We start from the raw sequence: 15,322 nt of genomic DNA on the forward strand, positions 1-15,322 counted from the left end.
ACTATGCGCTTACCTGCTGCTCTCTGGCAGGTAGCTCCATGCCCTCCTGGGTTTTAATTGCACCTTAGAACACACATGCATCAACACTACAATGAGCGGGTGGAGGGAGGTTTGGAGTCTTCTCTCACCCCCGTTCTCTGCGGCCTGCTGGATGTACGTAATGTACGTAGATCTGAAAGTCAGGTTTGATGAAACAGAGTGCAAAAATAAAGAGCTTCTTGAAGAAAAAAAGCAACAGGAAGAAGAAAAACGTATTCTCCAGGACTTTGAGAGAAGGAATCTAGAACTGCGAGAATTTTGTAATGAAATGAAGGACAAAACACCTGAACTGGAAAGAGAAGAGAAAAGGAAATACTGGAAAAACAATGTTCAGAGATGCAGTGTACGATCGATGGAATAAGGAAAAAACACTCAGAGCTCATGAATGTGATGTTGTTGAGGGTCACTGACTTGAAGAGCCAAATAACTGAAATGGAGGCACAAAAGCAACAACAAGAGAAAACGTGAACACCTGCTGCGTATGCATGAAGAATTCAAGAGAAAAATTGACTTGATAGAAGAGATGCACAACAAAAAACAAGAGAGAAATACAGACGTGTGCAACGCAAATCGGATGGAGGAGGCAACATACAAAGACCCGAAAGAAAAGCCTAGAAAAGAACAAGCAGGATTAAAAGAAATGGAGCAAAGATGCAAGCAACTCGAGAAGCAAAATGCAGAAACAAACGATCAGTTGAGAACCCTTATCCTGGAGAAAAAAGCGCTCATGGAAAAATACCTGGAAACGAAGAAAAGAGGCTTCTGCTGGTTATTCAGATGATTTAGCCTCGTCCTCCTCCACCTGTGAGCCATCTTAATTGTCACCTCTCCTGTCCCCCCTCTCCCTTTCTCTCCTAACACATATTCCCTACCTTCTTAATCTTTTTTTCTTTTTTTCACCCTCACCCCCCAACCAGTCCCAGCAGTTGACTGCCCCCTCCTGAGCCTGGTTCTGCTGGAGGCTTCTGCCCGTTAAAAGGCAGTTTTTCCTCCCCACTGTCGCCTAGTGCTTGCTCAGAGGGGATTGTTGGGGTTTTCTCTCCTCCTCCCTTTCCCCCCCTTCATTTACTTATTTCCCCCCTTCCTTTACTTATTTGATTGTTTAACTTTGCTTTTATGTTGTTTCTGTAGTTACTTGTTTTACGTTTTTCAACTTATGTAACAAAATAATAAACCAATTGAATTTATCCTTTGAGTATTTTTCATCTAATCTTTACAGAATTAAGCTGTCTTTTATTTGCTTGTTAAAACTCCATAAATGGTGAAGTAAAAACCCTGGGATATGGTTTAAAACATTGAAATAGACTAACCAACTAGTCTAAAACTAAGAAACACTTAAATATTACATTAAATTGAAAACAGTTAAAAAGAAATATCCCCGTTCAAAAATGTCATGTGATAATCTCATTGGCTTATGGAGTGATGATCATCACTCCTGGAGGGAAAAAGGCGCACAAAAGTGGCAGGCAGACGAAGAAAAAAACAGCATAATGATACTTTTACGTTTTGAAATCTGCAAAGGTTTGCACTGTGAGAATCAACTTGTGAGAACTGTGACTAATCTTCATGTGTGTGTGTAAAAAAATAAATAAAGTGTATAAAGTGTGTGGCGAGGGGCTAGTTATTCTGAGAAACCCTGCTGCAATAAATGAGGGACCACTGTATTTACTTTCTCTTTGAGTCTCCAGGTGAAGGCACAGCCATGAAGTCGTCCACTAGACAGTCCCAGATGGCCGTCGCAACCTGGGGGATGATCTGGCACACCGTGGACACACCGACTCTGTAACTGAACGCGATGGTCCTGAAGGAGTCCCTGGTGGCAAGGAACCTGGACAAAATTGTTCAAAATTAGTATTATGTGTACTGCAGTTACAAAATACATTATTCAACCTCCAAAATACTTTTGTGATGTCAGATTTAAATTACAAAACATAAATCTTACATAAAACATTTTGTAATTATAAGGATAATTACATAATATATATTAGATATAATATCAAACAGTCAGTTGTGTTTTAACTTTACCATATCATAATTTGATTGGTAGCAACTTTTACCACTACAGTGAGCCAATCACTCATAATTCCTAAACATGTCAATCAGGTAGCAATGAAGTAAGACATTAATAGAAATAAAGAGTTGTACGTAGCCCTTTCCTTGCATAAATCATTGCTAATATTTTTGAAAAATTAACCTGTGATAAGACAGCATATCAAGATAGAATATGCTGGATAGAACCATATAACTAAAGATGAACCAAACTGTTCACAGTTTTATCTAACTCTCAGTTTTAAGAAAGGCTGGTGACCCCTGTTATAGAGTCTGACAGCTGCAGGGATTATATACAAATATTCAACTTTACCAGAATTAAACCATGTCTAAATAAAAAAAAAAAGGAGTGAGTATCACTACAAAGATTAACCCACAGTGGTCCTCATACCACAGTTTGATATCAGCAAACACCGAGAGCATACACTGATATGACCAGTGTTGGGAAGGTTACTTTTAAAATGTATTCCATTACAGAATACAGAATACATGCCCCAAAATGTATTCTGTAACGTATTCCATTACGTTACTCAATGACAGTAACGTATTCTGAATACTTTGGATTACTTAATATATTATCATGCTTTTTACAACAACGTGAATGTACTATTGCTGTGTGATTTATTACTATTACTGAAGGTTCGCGACTCCGAACTGTAGTAAAGGGACCTCTGACTAATACGGCGGGGTCCCTATCTGTCATGGTCCTGCGACCATGACTCAGTGACTTTGTGTTTATGTACTTATCGTTATTACTTTCATTATTATTCATGGTGACCGGTCTCCCATGGCTTCTGGACTCGCTCTGTTCGTGGGAGCGGGAGTTTCTCCTTTTGGACCTCGGACTTCACCCCCCGTCTGCTTTTACTTTCGAGCAGCCCGAGGCGGTGAGCGAGCGACATGTTCTGGCTTCCCCAGATTCCGAGACTCTGTTTTCTGGGGCTATTCAGAGCGGGATGGGAGACTGTTCGGATCGCTTACCTACCTTCGTGGTAACGGATCCTTCGCAAGTGGGCGTGTACAGACCCTCTGTGAAACCGAGAGACTGTTTCTCTGCCGCTCCTTCTGAGCCAGGACTTTATCACCATTCTCCGGCTCAGTTCTGTGTCCAGCCACAAGCTTCCCAGTCTGTAGCTCAACCATTAGCCTCCCTTAAGCCACAATTTTCACACTGTTTTTCCACCGCTGTTTCTGAGCAGGGAGACAAACTGTTTCATTACGGACCTGTTCCTCAACAGCTGGCAACATTAGTGACTGTTACTCACTCCGGGGCTTCCCCAGAGGCGGGGTTGCTGCCCTCAGCTTACTCTGGACCCCTGGTGGCCAAGATGCCAGCTGTGAACTGCACCGGGCTGTCACTGCCTGAGCAGGGTCAGTGCTCTGCGCAGCTGCAGCCCTCCGTATGTGTGCCGGAGGCCCACGTGCCTCCTAGTTTTGTTTCCTGTGTGCCAGAGGCCCACGTGCCTACTGGTTTTGTTTCATGTGTGCCAGAGGCCCACGTGCCTCCTAGTTTTGTTTCATGTGTGCCAGAGGCCCACGTGCCTCCTAGTTTTGTTTCATGTGTGCCAGAGGCCCACGTGCCTACTGGTTTTGTTTCAAATGTGCCAGAGGCCCACGTGCCTACTGGTTTTGTTTCAAATGTGCCAGAGGCCCACGTGCCTACTGGTTTTGTTTCAAATGTGCCAGAGGCCCACGTGCCTCCTAGTTTTGTTTCATGTGTGCCAGAGGCCCACGTGCCTCCTGGTTTTGTTTCATGTGTGCCAGAGGCCCACGTGCCTCCTAGTTTTGTTTTGTGTGTGCCGGGGGCCCCGGTGCCCGCTGGTTCTGAGGCTGTTTTTGCTGGGGGGCCCGAGGAGCCCGTCCAGCCTCCTGTTTCGCCTGCTGGGGGGCCCGAGGAGCCCGTCCAGCCTCCTGCTTCGCTAGCTGGGGGGCCCGAGGAGCCCGTCCGGCCTCATGCCACACCGGCTGCCACGTCGGCTGGGGGGCCCGAGGAGCCCGTCCGGCCTCCTGTGGCTGCTTCTCCACCTGTGGCTGCTTCTCCACCTGTGGCTGCAGCGCCGCCTCCTGCAGTACCACCACCGGCAGTGCTACCGCCTGCTACGGCCACATCTCAGCCTGAGGACGCATCCTCGCCTGGCCCGGCTTCATCATCGCCTGGCCCGGCTTCATCCACGCCTGATTCTGGTCCAGCTTCATCCTCACCTGGCCCAGCTTCAGCTACAGCGTCAGCTTCGCCCGGCCCAGCTTCAGCTACAGCTTCATCCACGCCTGGCCCGGTTTCATCCACGCCTGGCCCGGTTTCATCCACGCCTGGCCCGGTTTCATCCACGCCTGGCCCAGCATCATCCGCATCGTCTGGTCCAGCATCATCCGCATCGTCTGGTCCAGCGTCATCCGCATCGTCTGGTCCAGCGTCATCCGCATCGTCTGGTCCAGCGTCATCGTCTGGTCCAGCGTCATCGTCTGGTCCAGCGTCATCGTCTTCATCGTCTGGTCCAGCGTCATCGTCTGGTCCAGCCTCCTCGTCTGGTCCAGCCTCCTCGTCTGGTCCAGCCTCCTCGTCTGGTCCAGCCTCCGTGTCTTCATCGTCTGGTCCAGCCTCCGTGTCTTCATTCACACCTGGTCCAGCTCCAGCTTCAGCTTCAGCTTCGCCTGGTCCAGCCTCCGTGTCTTCATTCACACCTGGTCCAGCTTCAGCTTCAGCTTCAGCTTCACCTGGTCCAGCCTCCTTGTCTTCATTCACACCTGGTCCAGCTTCTGCTTCAGCTTCAGCTTCGCCTGGTCCAGCCTCCGTGTCTTCGTTCACACCTGGTCCAGCTTCTGCTTCAGCTTCGTCCACGCCTGGTCCAGCTTCAGCTTCAGTCTCCTCATCAGCTGCTTCGCCTGGCCCAGCTCCATCATCTTCCTCGTCTGGTCCAGCCTTCGTGTCTGCATCCTCGCCTGGTCCAGCCTTCGTGTCTGCATCTTCGCCTGGTCCAGCCTTCGTGTCTGCATCTTCGCCTGGTCCAGCCTTCGTGTCTGCATCTTCGTCTGGTCCAGCCTTCGTGTCTGCATCTCTGCCTGCAGTAGAGCCTGCAGCATTCGCACCATCGCCTGCAGCAGCGTCTTCCGTGCCTTCAGCCTCGCCTGGCCCAGCCTCGTTTGGGTCTGGACCTAAACGGCCGTTTTCTAGACCGCTGGCTAGGCTACTGGCCGGGCGCCGCCGCCTGACTGGCCGCCGTTGCCTTCCGCACGGCCGGCCCCCGGACCGCCATCGCCTGAGCGGCCGCCGTTGCCTTCCGCACGGCCGGCCTCCTGAACTCTTTACGCGCCGCCGCTGCCTTCCGCACGGCCGGCCTCCTGAACTCTTTACGCGCCGCCGCTGCCTTCCGCACGGCCGGCCTCCTGAACTCTTTACGCGCTGCCGCAGCCCCTTTCGCGGACGGCCTCCTGAACTTTTTACGCGCCGCCACGACCTTCTTCGTGGACGGCCTCCTGAACTGTGCTTTGGACTCTGCTCCCCTGTGGGTTTTGTGTTCATCTTTGTTTTGGGACTCTGGGGCCTCCGTCCATGGTCGTGGCCCGGTCCCTCCGTCCTGGGCCCCCTGCCGCCCGCCCGGATCTGGTGGTGTGTTTCTGTGGCTGTCGGGGGCCAGCCCTTGAGGGGGGGGTACTGTCATGGTCCTGCGACCATGACTCAGTGACTTTGTGTTTATGTACTTATCGTTATTACTTTCATTATTATTCATGGCTGTTTTGGGATGGTTTGTGTTTGGGATTTTAGACACTGGGTTCTGGGTTTGTGCTCCCTCTGTTGGTCCCTGGTGTTAGTGTTCCCCTGTCTCGTCAGGTTAATCAGGTCCAGCTGTTTCCCCCACCTGTGTGTGATTTCCCAGTGTCTCTTTGTGTATTTATAGTGTGTGATTTCCTCTGCTCCTTGTCGCGTCGTCTGTGTACATACCCTGTGTTCATCCTCTGTGCTATCCTGCGTACTCTGCATCTACCCTGTGGAATCCTCTGCGTGCTCTCCCTGCTGTTCTCCCTTCGTGTTCAGGTTTGCCACTCCTTTGTGTAGTTTCACCCAGTTTAGTTCATCCGTAGTTCTGTTTTGCCATCTCCTCTTTATGTTTGTTATTATCAATAAATCACCCTCACACCTGAATAAGTGCTGCACTTTGAGTCCTCCTTCCACTCTCCACACGGCCGCTGCCCCGGACCGTGACACTATCGGCTCGTAGCCGAAAAATAGCTTTACTTTGTTGTGTGGGTCAACTTTTCTTGCGAGAGACAGAGAGAGGCGTTGAAAGACTGCTCCAACGGAACTTATTGTTTTCGGAGGAAAACACGAACACGGTGTACAGTCGAGTCTTAATAGCTTACTTACAACTGGGCTCGTCAGGCTCTCTTCTTGGCTGAAGTGGTTATTATTATATTTACATGCTTCCAGCTCCCGTTTTTGCTCGATGACAACTCGTACCTGCCGCCTGGAACAACAGAACGTAGCTGTCAAACAAAACCCAAACAGTCCTGACCTGCGACAAAATGAAACAGGAATTCAAATTCAAATTCAAATTTTATTTGTCACACACACACAACCATACACAGTATGACATGGGGGTGAAATGCTTGTAGCTGTACAATGCCCGACCATTAAATGACAGAAGAAAAGTTTTACAATATTTACAATTTACTACAAAAATTTACAAATTAACTTAGGAATTTACAGTAAAGAATGTGCAAATAGCAGAAGAGATTATAAAGATAAGGATTATAAATTATAGGAATTATAGGATTATAGGAAATGTGTGGTGGTGCGTGTGGTGACGTGTGTGAGAGTCCAGTCTTATAGTGACGTGTTTGGGAGAGTCCAGTCCTACACCTGGTTCAGGCCCCGAATAGCCTGGGGGAAGAAGCTCCTCTTCATTCTCTCTGTTTTGGCCTTAAGGGAGCGGAAGCGCTTCCCAGACCTCAACAGTGAGAAGAGTCCATTGTTGGGATGGGAGAGGTCCATCATAATCTTCCTAGCTTTGGACTTGCACCGCTTGGTGTAGATGGACAGCAGGTCAGGGAGCTCTGATTGAATGATGCGTTCTGCCGAGCGCACCACCCTTTGCAGATCTCGTCTGTCCTGCTTGGTGCTGTTCCCAAACCAGGTGCAGATGTTTGCCGTCAGGACGCTCTCGATGGTGCAGGAGTAAAAGGAGGAAAGCAGGAGGAAAGTACCGCAGTGTAATCCATTTATTTCAACAAAGTAACTGTATTCTGAATACCACCTTTTTAAACGGTAACTGTAACGGAATACAGTTACTCATATTTTGTATTTTAAATACGTAACGGCGGTACATGTATTCCGTTACTCCCCAACACTGGATATGACACCACAGCCATGCTATCAATGCAAACACTGATAACATAGCATAAATCGAATTAAATCGGGACTTGATGAGACCTTTTGAGTAGGGCTGGGCAATATGGCCTAAAATCCATATCGCGATATAATTTGAAGCATGTGCAGTAACAATATATATCACGATATATATTCTTTTCTTCTGTATAACGTATTTTCCACACAAAAAATCCTTTAATTTTCTCAAAAGTCTAGAGTGTGCCTTATGTATGAATTCTGGTTGTGCTTACTGACCTCGAACCGATTTCTGCGTGCAGAAATCTGTTAAAAAATGTTTTAGTACAACTTTGGTAAGCTGCACTGCTTGATGGATTGTCAGAGCATTACGGCTGCCGTAGTGAGGAGCTTCAGGGAGTAATCTGGGTCCAAAACTCCGTCCATTTCAGGTCCCAAAGTCAAACGAACACTAAGAGTTAAAAACGGTCTAGATTCTTTCATCTTTAATTAAATCATCAGCGTTGCTGCTTTATTGGGTGTAACAATTAAGTTTTACATCCATGAAAACAGAATTTATTAAATTTAACGGAGTTAGAAGTTAACAGGAAGTTAGCTCACTAGTTTACACCTAAACATTTCATACCATGTTCTGACTGAGACTTTTGAAACTAATTAAAACGTACAGCTCTGCTACCACTTCCAACATAAATGAAGACAGAAAACTAAACAGCACTGGCATTTGCAGGGTTACTGAAGTTGGATTACCTGGTATATAATGTTGTGCTACGTGATTGCTAGTGACACAGCTATGTTAGCATAACATTAGCACAGTGAAGCTGGAGGATGAATGCCAACTTTTTTTCCCACTCATTAAAAGTTAATGTGAGGGATTCTGGTGGTCAGGGACAAATGCAGTCGCATAGCAAGATGCTATACACGGGCCAAACTTCAGTCAGGAGAACAACTGATTATTACTCATCCACAATACGAGGTTAGTTATTAATATACTGCAACAACATGGGAATAGAACAGCTGCGAGAGAATTCAACATTAATGAATCAATGTTACGGAAGTGGAGGAAGCGCAGTTTTTGGCTTTCCCCATACTTCAAAAGTGCTTCATCTCTTTGCTATGCCTGTCGCCCGCCATAATTTGCAGATGATAATGGTTTTAGGGGGTGGCTGTAGCTCAGGTGGCAGCGCAGGTCAGCCACTAATCAGAAGGTCGGTGGTTCGATCCCAGGCTGCCTCCTGGCTGCATGCCAAATATCCTTTGGCAAGATACTAACCCCATGTTTGCCCTACTGGTGGTGGTCAGAGGGCCCGGTGGCGCCAGTGTCCGGCAGCCTCGCCTCTGTCAGTGCGCCCCAGGGCAGCTGTGGCTACAATGTAGCTTGCCATCACCAGTGTGTGAATGTGTGTGTGAATGGGTGAATGACTGAATGTAGTGTAAAGCGCTTTGGGGTCCTTAAGGACTAGAAAAGTGCTATACAAATGCAGGCCATTTACCATTTAGCCGCCACTATGCTTTCGACCAAAACAGGCGCAGCTTGATGACATCATCAACATGCGCTATCGGATCGGATAAAGCGGTATAGTCAAAATCTCTATCGTTGGCCAAATTTCTATCGTTTCTATCGTATATCGTTTATATCGCCCACCCCTATTTGGAGTGAACATAAGAACAACATTTTGACATTTTGTGCGTGATGCTTTGACAAGGCATATAAAAAAAAGTAGAGGAAAATCGCATATATATCAAAACTGTTGCTGAAGTACTTCTCCTTACAGCTATGCAAAACCTCTCCCAAAGGGGGCATCTTGAGACAGATACATCACAAAACAAAAGAAACTTTTTAGAGATAATGGAACTTATTTCTAAGCATAATCCACTGATTGCATAAAAAAAACTAAAGCTGCAGAAAATGCAAAATATACCAGTAACACCATTCAGAATGAAGTAATGGAATGTCTGTCAGAGATGGTACGTGAAGACATTATCAGAGAAGTGAAGGAGAGTGAGTACTTCTCTGTGATTGCAGATGAAACAAAAGACCTAAAGGAAACAGATCAACTGTCATTAGTACTAAGGTATTACTACAATGGGGCTGTTCAAGAGAGTTCCAGAGACCAAGTCAGCTAGATGCGGCAGGGCTCACCCAAAACATCATACAGTGTCTGGAAAGGTATGGCCTTGAATATCGATCCAATCTTGTAGGCCAAGGATATGATGGGGCGTCAGTAATGGCAGGGAAATGCAGGGGTGTTGCAGCCAGGATCAAAACAGAGGCAAAACATGCATTTTATGTACATTGCAATGCACATTGCCTTAACCTTGTTATCGCTGATGCAGTGAAAGCAGTCCCTGAAGCTGACTGCTTTTTTTCATTATTGCAGAAATTGTATGTCTATATGTCAGGTTCATATGTTCACCAAAAATGGATCACAGTTCAAAAAGACATTTATCCAGATGCTCCTAGAGAGCTTCAGAGACTCAGTGATACCAGGTGGGCATGTCGTTACAGTGCATGCAAAACTGTAATGGACAGATTACCAGCTATATTAAGAGTACTGCATGAGATACATTTAGAGAACAGTGGTGACAGATCAGTGGAGGCACGGGGTCTGTTGGCACAAATTGACCTCACATTTATTGACAATTTATCCACATTTAGAAAAATTCTAGGGGAAATTAAGTTGCTTTCTGATGTACTTCAGTCTCCATCTCTTGATCTAGCAAAGGCTGTAGACCTAATCCATGCACTTCAAGACACCTTGGACCAATATAGAAGTGAATCCTGTTTTGATGAGCTGTGGCAAGACGCAATGGATATTGCAGAACAGTGTACTGTTGCCTCTGGGACAGTTAAGAGAAGGGTGCAGAGAGAGAGCCTTAGGCTTAAGGGTTATTTTGTAGATTCTTCAATCAGGCAACACAGGTGTAAGTTTAAGAGGAAAGTATTTTACCCCATTCTTGACCATGTACATGCAGAGATGGAGAAGCGCTTCAACAAGACCAATTGTGATATTATGAGGGGTATACAGGCACTAAACCCCAAGAATAAGAGCTTTTTGTCAGAGGAAATAGTTTTAAGCTTGGCTGGTCTGTATGACTGTGTAATTGAAGACCTCAAACATGAGCTGTATCAAGCTAGAAAGGTTGTTCAAAGGAGAGCAGGGTGTGGGAATGAACTCTCCAGTGTTTTGGAGTTTACTACCTTCCTAGAGCCTTACAAAGAGGTGTTTCAACAGCTTTTTCGTTTATGTCGAATAGCTTTAGCCTTACCTGTCAGCAGTGCTACTTGCGAACGTAGCTTTTCAGTGCTAAAGCTTATAAAAAAAATCATCTACGAACAACTTTGACTGATGAGAGGCATAGCAATATTGGAGTTTTGAGTATTGAGAGGAAAAGGGCGAGATCATTAAGCCTGGATGACTTTGTAACACGTTTTGCCACCCGTCACCGTAACAGGCGGATCCACCTATTCTAAGTCATTGATAATATTCTCTTTTCAAAACATAAATATTTTGCAACTACAAGTGCTGCTGTTTACAAATGTTTTTGTACTTCTTGTCTTCTTAACATGTAACAGTCTTATTAAAAGTTCAAGAGGTTTATTTGTGTACAATTTATACTTAAAACATTATCAAAAGAAGGCATAGAAAGTATTTACTTGCTTTCAGGTTTAATTCAAATGTTAGTCTTTTCATTTGTTTTTCCTGTTTCACATTTAAACACCAGCTTGTGTGAAGATTATGTTCTTTTTTTGAAAAGTTTTGCATTGCATCATGAAGCGCCTTGAGGCGACTTTTGTTGTGATTTGACGCTATATAAATAAAATGGAATTGAATTGAATTGAGTGCTGGTCATGAAAATCAAAATTGCATTCAAATTCAGAATTTTAACCCTCTGGGGTCCAGGGTATAATTGGCCGTTTTTACCTACTTTTGATTTTACCTCTATATTTCACCTTTAAAAACTGTTTACTTTGCCTTGTTTGGTATCTTTTTTTTCAGCACAACCTTATGTGTCTGAATTTACAGTTAGTTTTTCATTTTGACTAACTGCATTGGCATAATTTATATAAAATCAGACACAAAACATAAAATCCGAGTAGGAAAAAAGTGATATTTTTTATTGTAAAAACCACAAACATGTTTAACGAATGGTTTTCAGAACTTAAAATGAAAATATAAATAGTAAACTTTAAAAACCTATGTACAATTTTTGAAACAACAAACTTATATGGAACTATTTGACTAAAAATGCAGCCAATGCCTCAGGCGTTTTTTGTCCATCTATTTACAAGATCAATCAATCAATCAATCAATCTTTATTTATAAAGCACTTTTCATACAGAAAAAATGTAGCACAAAGTGCTTTACATAGTTAAAAGCAGCCCACCCCACCCTCCAACGCACTCCCCACACTCTCAATACACATATATCCCCCCACCCCCACCCACACACACATACACACACGCGCACACTTAAAGAGTAAAAATTGGGCTGGGCTCGCATGAGCCAAGTGAGGAAACATTATAACAGAGAGCCGTCTGCACCGGGAGCCGGTCACAGACCGCAGCCTCCGGGCTGGGCACACAGCAGGAGGGAGGCCAAGGAGCCCCCCAACCAGGCTAAGAGGACCCCAGAGACCCAGCAGCCATGGTCAATAACAGCCCCGGTGCAGAGAGCGCCCTCCGAGGAAACACTGGAGATATGGGTAAAATGATAAAATAAATAAGAACAGGATACAATATAAATATAAATAGAGTAAGAAGATTAAAAAATGAATAAGAATAAAATCAATAAATATTAGGTAAATCCTAAATTAATAATAGAATAACAGGATAGAATAAATAAGCATAAAAAATAAATAAACGCTAAGTAAAAGCTAAATTAAAAAGGTGGGTCTTGAGCCTGTTCTTAAAAACATGCACGTTCTCTGCGGCCCTGAGCTCCTCCGGCAGGCTGTTCCACAGATGATCAGGTGTCACAAAAAGACTTCATACAAATCATTTGTGCCATTCAAGAAAACAGTTCCTGTCCACCACAAGACACAGGGGCACACCACAGGCTTGACACTTCCAGGGTGTGTCACTCCTCCTGTTGTCCTCCTGGAGACAGCGCTTACATTTGAGTCTGCCTTTAGTGGCTGTCTGGACAGCATCTGTGTCTGTGAGAATGGGAATGTGAGAAATGTGTTCAGCTCTCCTGCTGTGGGGAACACCTGTCTTGTCCATGCCACAAAGCTGACACACCAGCTCCACCATGAAATCTTTATGTGCCATGGGCTTGGCACTGCACATCTCACGATGCATGATGAATGCATTTGTGGTCGCAATGTCCAAAAAATGCAGCAACATGGTCCTGTACCAGTGGGCAGTTTTTCTGTGAGTGGAATAATACTGAATGAGCTGGTCAGACAGGTCAACCCCGCCCATATTTTTGCTATATGCCATGATTGGTGTGGGACAAGGGATTTCTCTCGTAGCCCAGTGTCCATCTCTATCCTTCACCTTTCTCTTCACCGTCTCCCCTGAAAATGCAGGATGCATGGTGGAGCACACAGACACCTCCCGTGTGTCCATCCACTTCACAAAAACAAGTGGGCCCTCTCTGATCCATCTCACAGATCCCCTTGGACATTTTCTGTTCAGAGGATTTGCCCTGTCTGTGGGACACCCTTTTCTGTTTTCCCTGTAGGTGCCACATGCACCAAATCTCATGCTTGTCAGGTCCAGGAACAGTCTGGGACTTGTATAAAAATTGTCCATGTAAATATGGTACCCAGTGCCAAGACAGGAAGGCTGAATAAGATTCATCACCACATCATAGGCCAGTCCATGCTCACTTGCAGTTTGATTCTTGCCAGTGTATAAGGTAAAGCTGATGGTGTAGCCACTTCTTGATTCAGCCAATATAAACATTTTCATCCCCCATTTACTCGGTTTGTCTTTCATATATTGTGTCATCCCAGTTTTTGCTTTGGTTGCTACCATCCTTTCATCTACTGACAACTCCCTCCTTGAGTGGTAATAAGCCTGGCAGGCACTGAGGATCTCATCATATAGAGGCTTGATTCTAAAAAGTTTGTCATGGCCTGGTGTTCCCTTCTTTGCATCATTTTTTAGATCCTCCTCAGGATCACTAAGGTGGATGTTCAAAAATATGCTGCGGAACCTGTCTCTCGTCATCACTTTGGATAGAAGGGGCACAGACAAGATATGATTCTTCCTCCAGTAATCTCTGAGACTTGGAAGTGACACAAGTGACATGTAAATCAGGAGACCAAAAAACTGATAGAGATGTTCTGTCTCTACATCAGTCCATTTGTATTTTTTGCCTAAATGCTGATTTTTTGTAGCATTTTTGTTTGTGTTTGCACAATTTGTACTGACTGTGTCAGTAGCAAAAAACAATAAGAAAAGATCTTTTGGGCTTTGGGGGCAAAGTGTCTCTATCTGGACTCCTGGTGTTCTCTGTGGCTGAAACCTGCTACATTCTGGGGTAATATCAGCATCCCCCTCTGACTTCCAGGGCTCAGACCTGAGATGTGGCTCTGCTGCCTGAGGCAGGGGAGATCTGGACCTGGTGGGCATGTCACGCCTTCCCTGTCTCTCTGCAGACCTCCTACTAACAACCCCGCGACAACCAAATGTTGCGGGATTGCCATATCTTTTTTTGATTGGTTGATGTGGTTAATTTTTCCACCAATAGGAAAGGGGATGCCATGTTGTTGGGTGGGGTGTGGGTGGAGTGTGGGTGGGAGCGGATTCGCTTGCAATGCGAGCGCTGTATTTAGAAAGTCCGGTGATTATCGGCTCGTCTTGCGGTAAACGTGACAGCAGTGCTCGGGAAAAAGTATGCCAAATATAATTAATCATAACTCTGGTTAATCTTGGCCTATAGACACAATTTAAAAACTGGTGTGTAGTTTGAAGTTTGCACTTTCAACACAAATTGAAACAGAATCTCAGTGAGGCTCCATCTCGCTGCTACGTCATCTTTAATCGTCGACATCATTTTGACGCGCCGGCGCGTCTGTCGACCCCAGAGGGTTAATTACCAGTTAGATCATATAATTGTAATGATTTACAAACGGATAAAAGCATAAAATTCCTTTTCTAACAATGGAGGTTAGATGCATTGCAATAATTAACAGTACCAATGATTATATATGCATTATTTTTTGTGCATTGACAGAAAAACAAAAAAACTCCCTCTCAGCTTGTTCGTGTCCAAAAATGGCCACCCCTGTTTACGTTTACAAAATGCTATAAAATTAATATATATTAAAACATTTTTCTACTTTCATTGACTTGGTTTTCTTACATTAAGTCAATGGTCATGGAAACCAAAATATAATTCAAATTCAGAAATTATACCCTTTTAAATACCAGTCAGATTAAGTATTATTACTACGTTTTGGGGGGAAATTTTTTTTTTCAGCATATGAATGATGAAACCTAATATTTTTTTTAATCATCATTGCAGGTCAGTACCAGTAAGAGTAACAATGATTTATTTTTTCTTTATTTTATTTTAATTTTTTGGATGAATTGCCAAAAAGAAAATCACACATGGTGTGTTAGTGGCCAGAAAGTAGTGATGGGATTTGCGGCTCTTTTTAGAGAACCGGCTCTTTCGGTTCGGCTCACTAAAAAGAGCCGGCTCTTTCGGCTCCGAACCGGCTCTTCAGGTTGTTTTGTTGCTTTAATTAATTTATTATTAAAAATAATATAAAATTATGCACAAAAGGAATTACTATTGTACAAAAAAAGTGGCTTTATTTATATATGTTTATATATAAATATATGCGGTGGCCCCTAGAGACAAAACACGTACAAACTCCAAAAAGCACATACAAACTCCAAAACACATTTCTAGCATGAACTGAATTTCCAAAACA

At 44.5% G+C, this 15,322-nt stretch overlaps 1 protein-coding gene across 1 annotated transcript; it reads left to right on the forward strand.

Moving 5' to 3' along the window:
* The first annotated feature begins 2,858 nt into the window (after window positions 1-2,858).
* On the forward strand, window positions 2,859-5,245 carry LOC120723494 (leucine-rich repeat extensin-like protein 5). The gene is made up of 4 exons (XM_040014967.1): window positions 2,859-3,098; window positions 3,288-3,488; window positions 3,807-4,699; window positions 5,128-5,245. The coding sequence occupies exons 1-4, from the start codon at window positions 2,859-2,861 to the stop codon at window positions 5,243-5,245; spliced, it is 1,452 nt and encodes a 483-aa protein (XP_039870901.1).
* Window positions 5,246-15,322: the final 10,077 nt, after the last annotated feature.

This window comes from Simochromis diagramma, unplaced genomic scaffold (genome assembly GCF_900408965.1).
Source record: "Simochromis diagramma unplaced genomic scaffold, fSimDia1.1 OVJJ01000680.1, whole genome shotgun sequence".
In the NCBI taxonomy this organism is placed as follows: Eukaryota; Metazoa; Chordata; class Actinopteri; order Cichliformes; family Cichlidae; genus Simochromis; species Simochromis diagramma.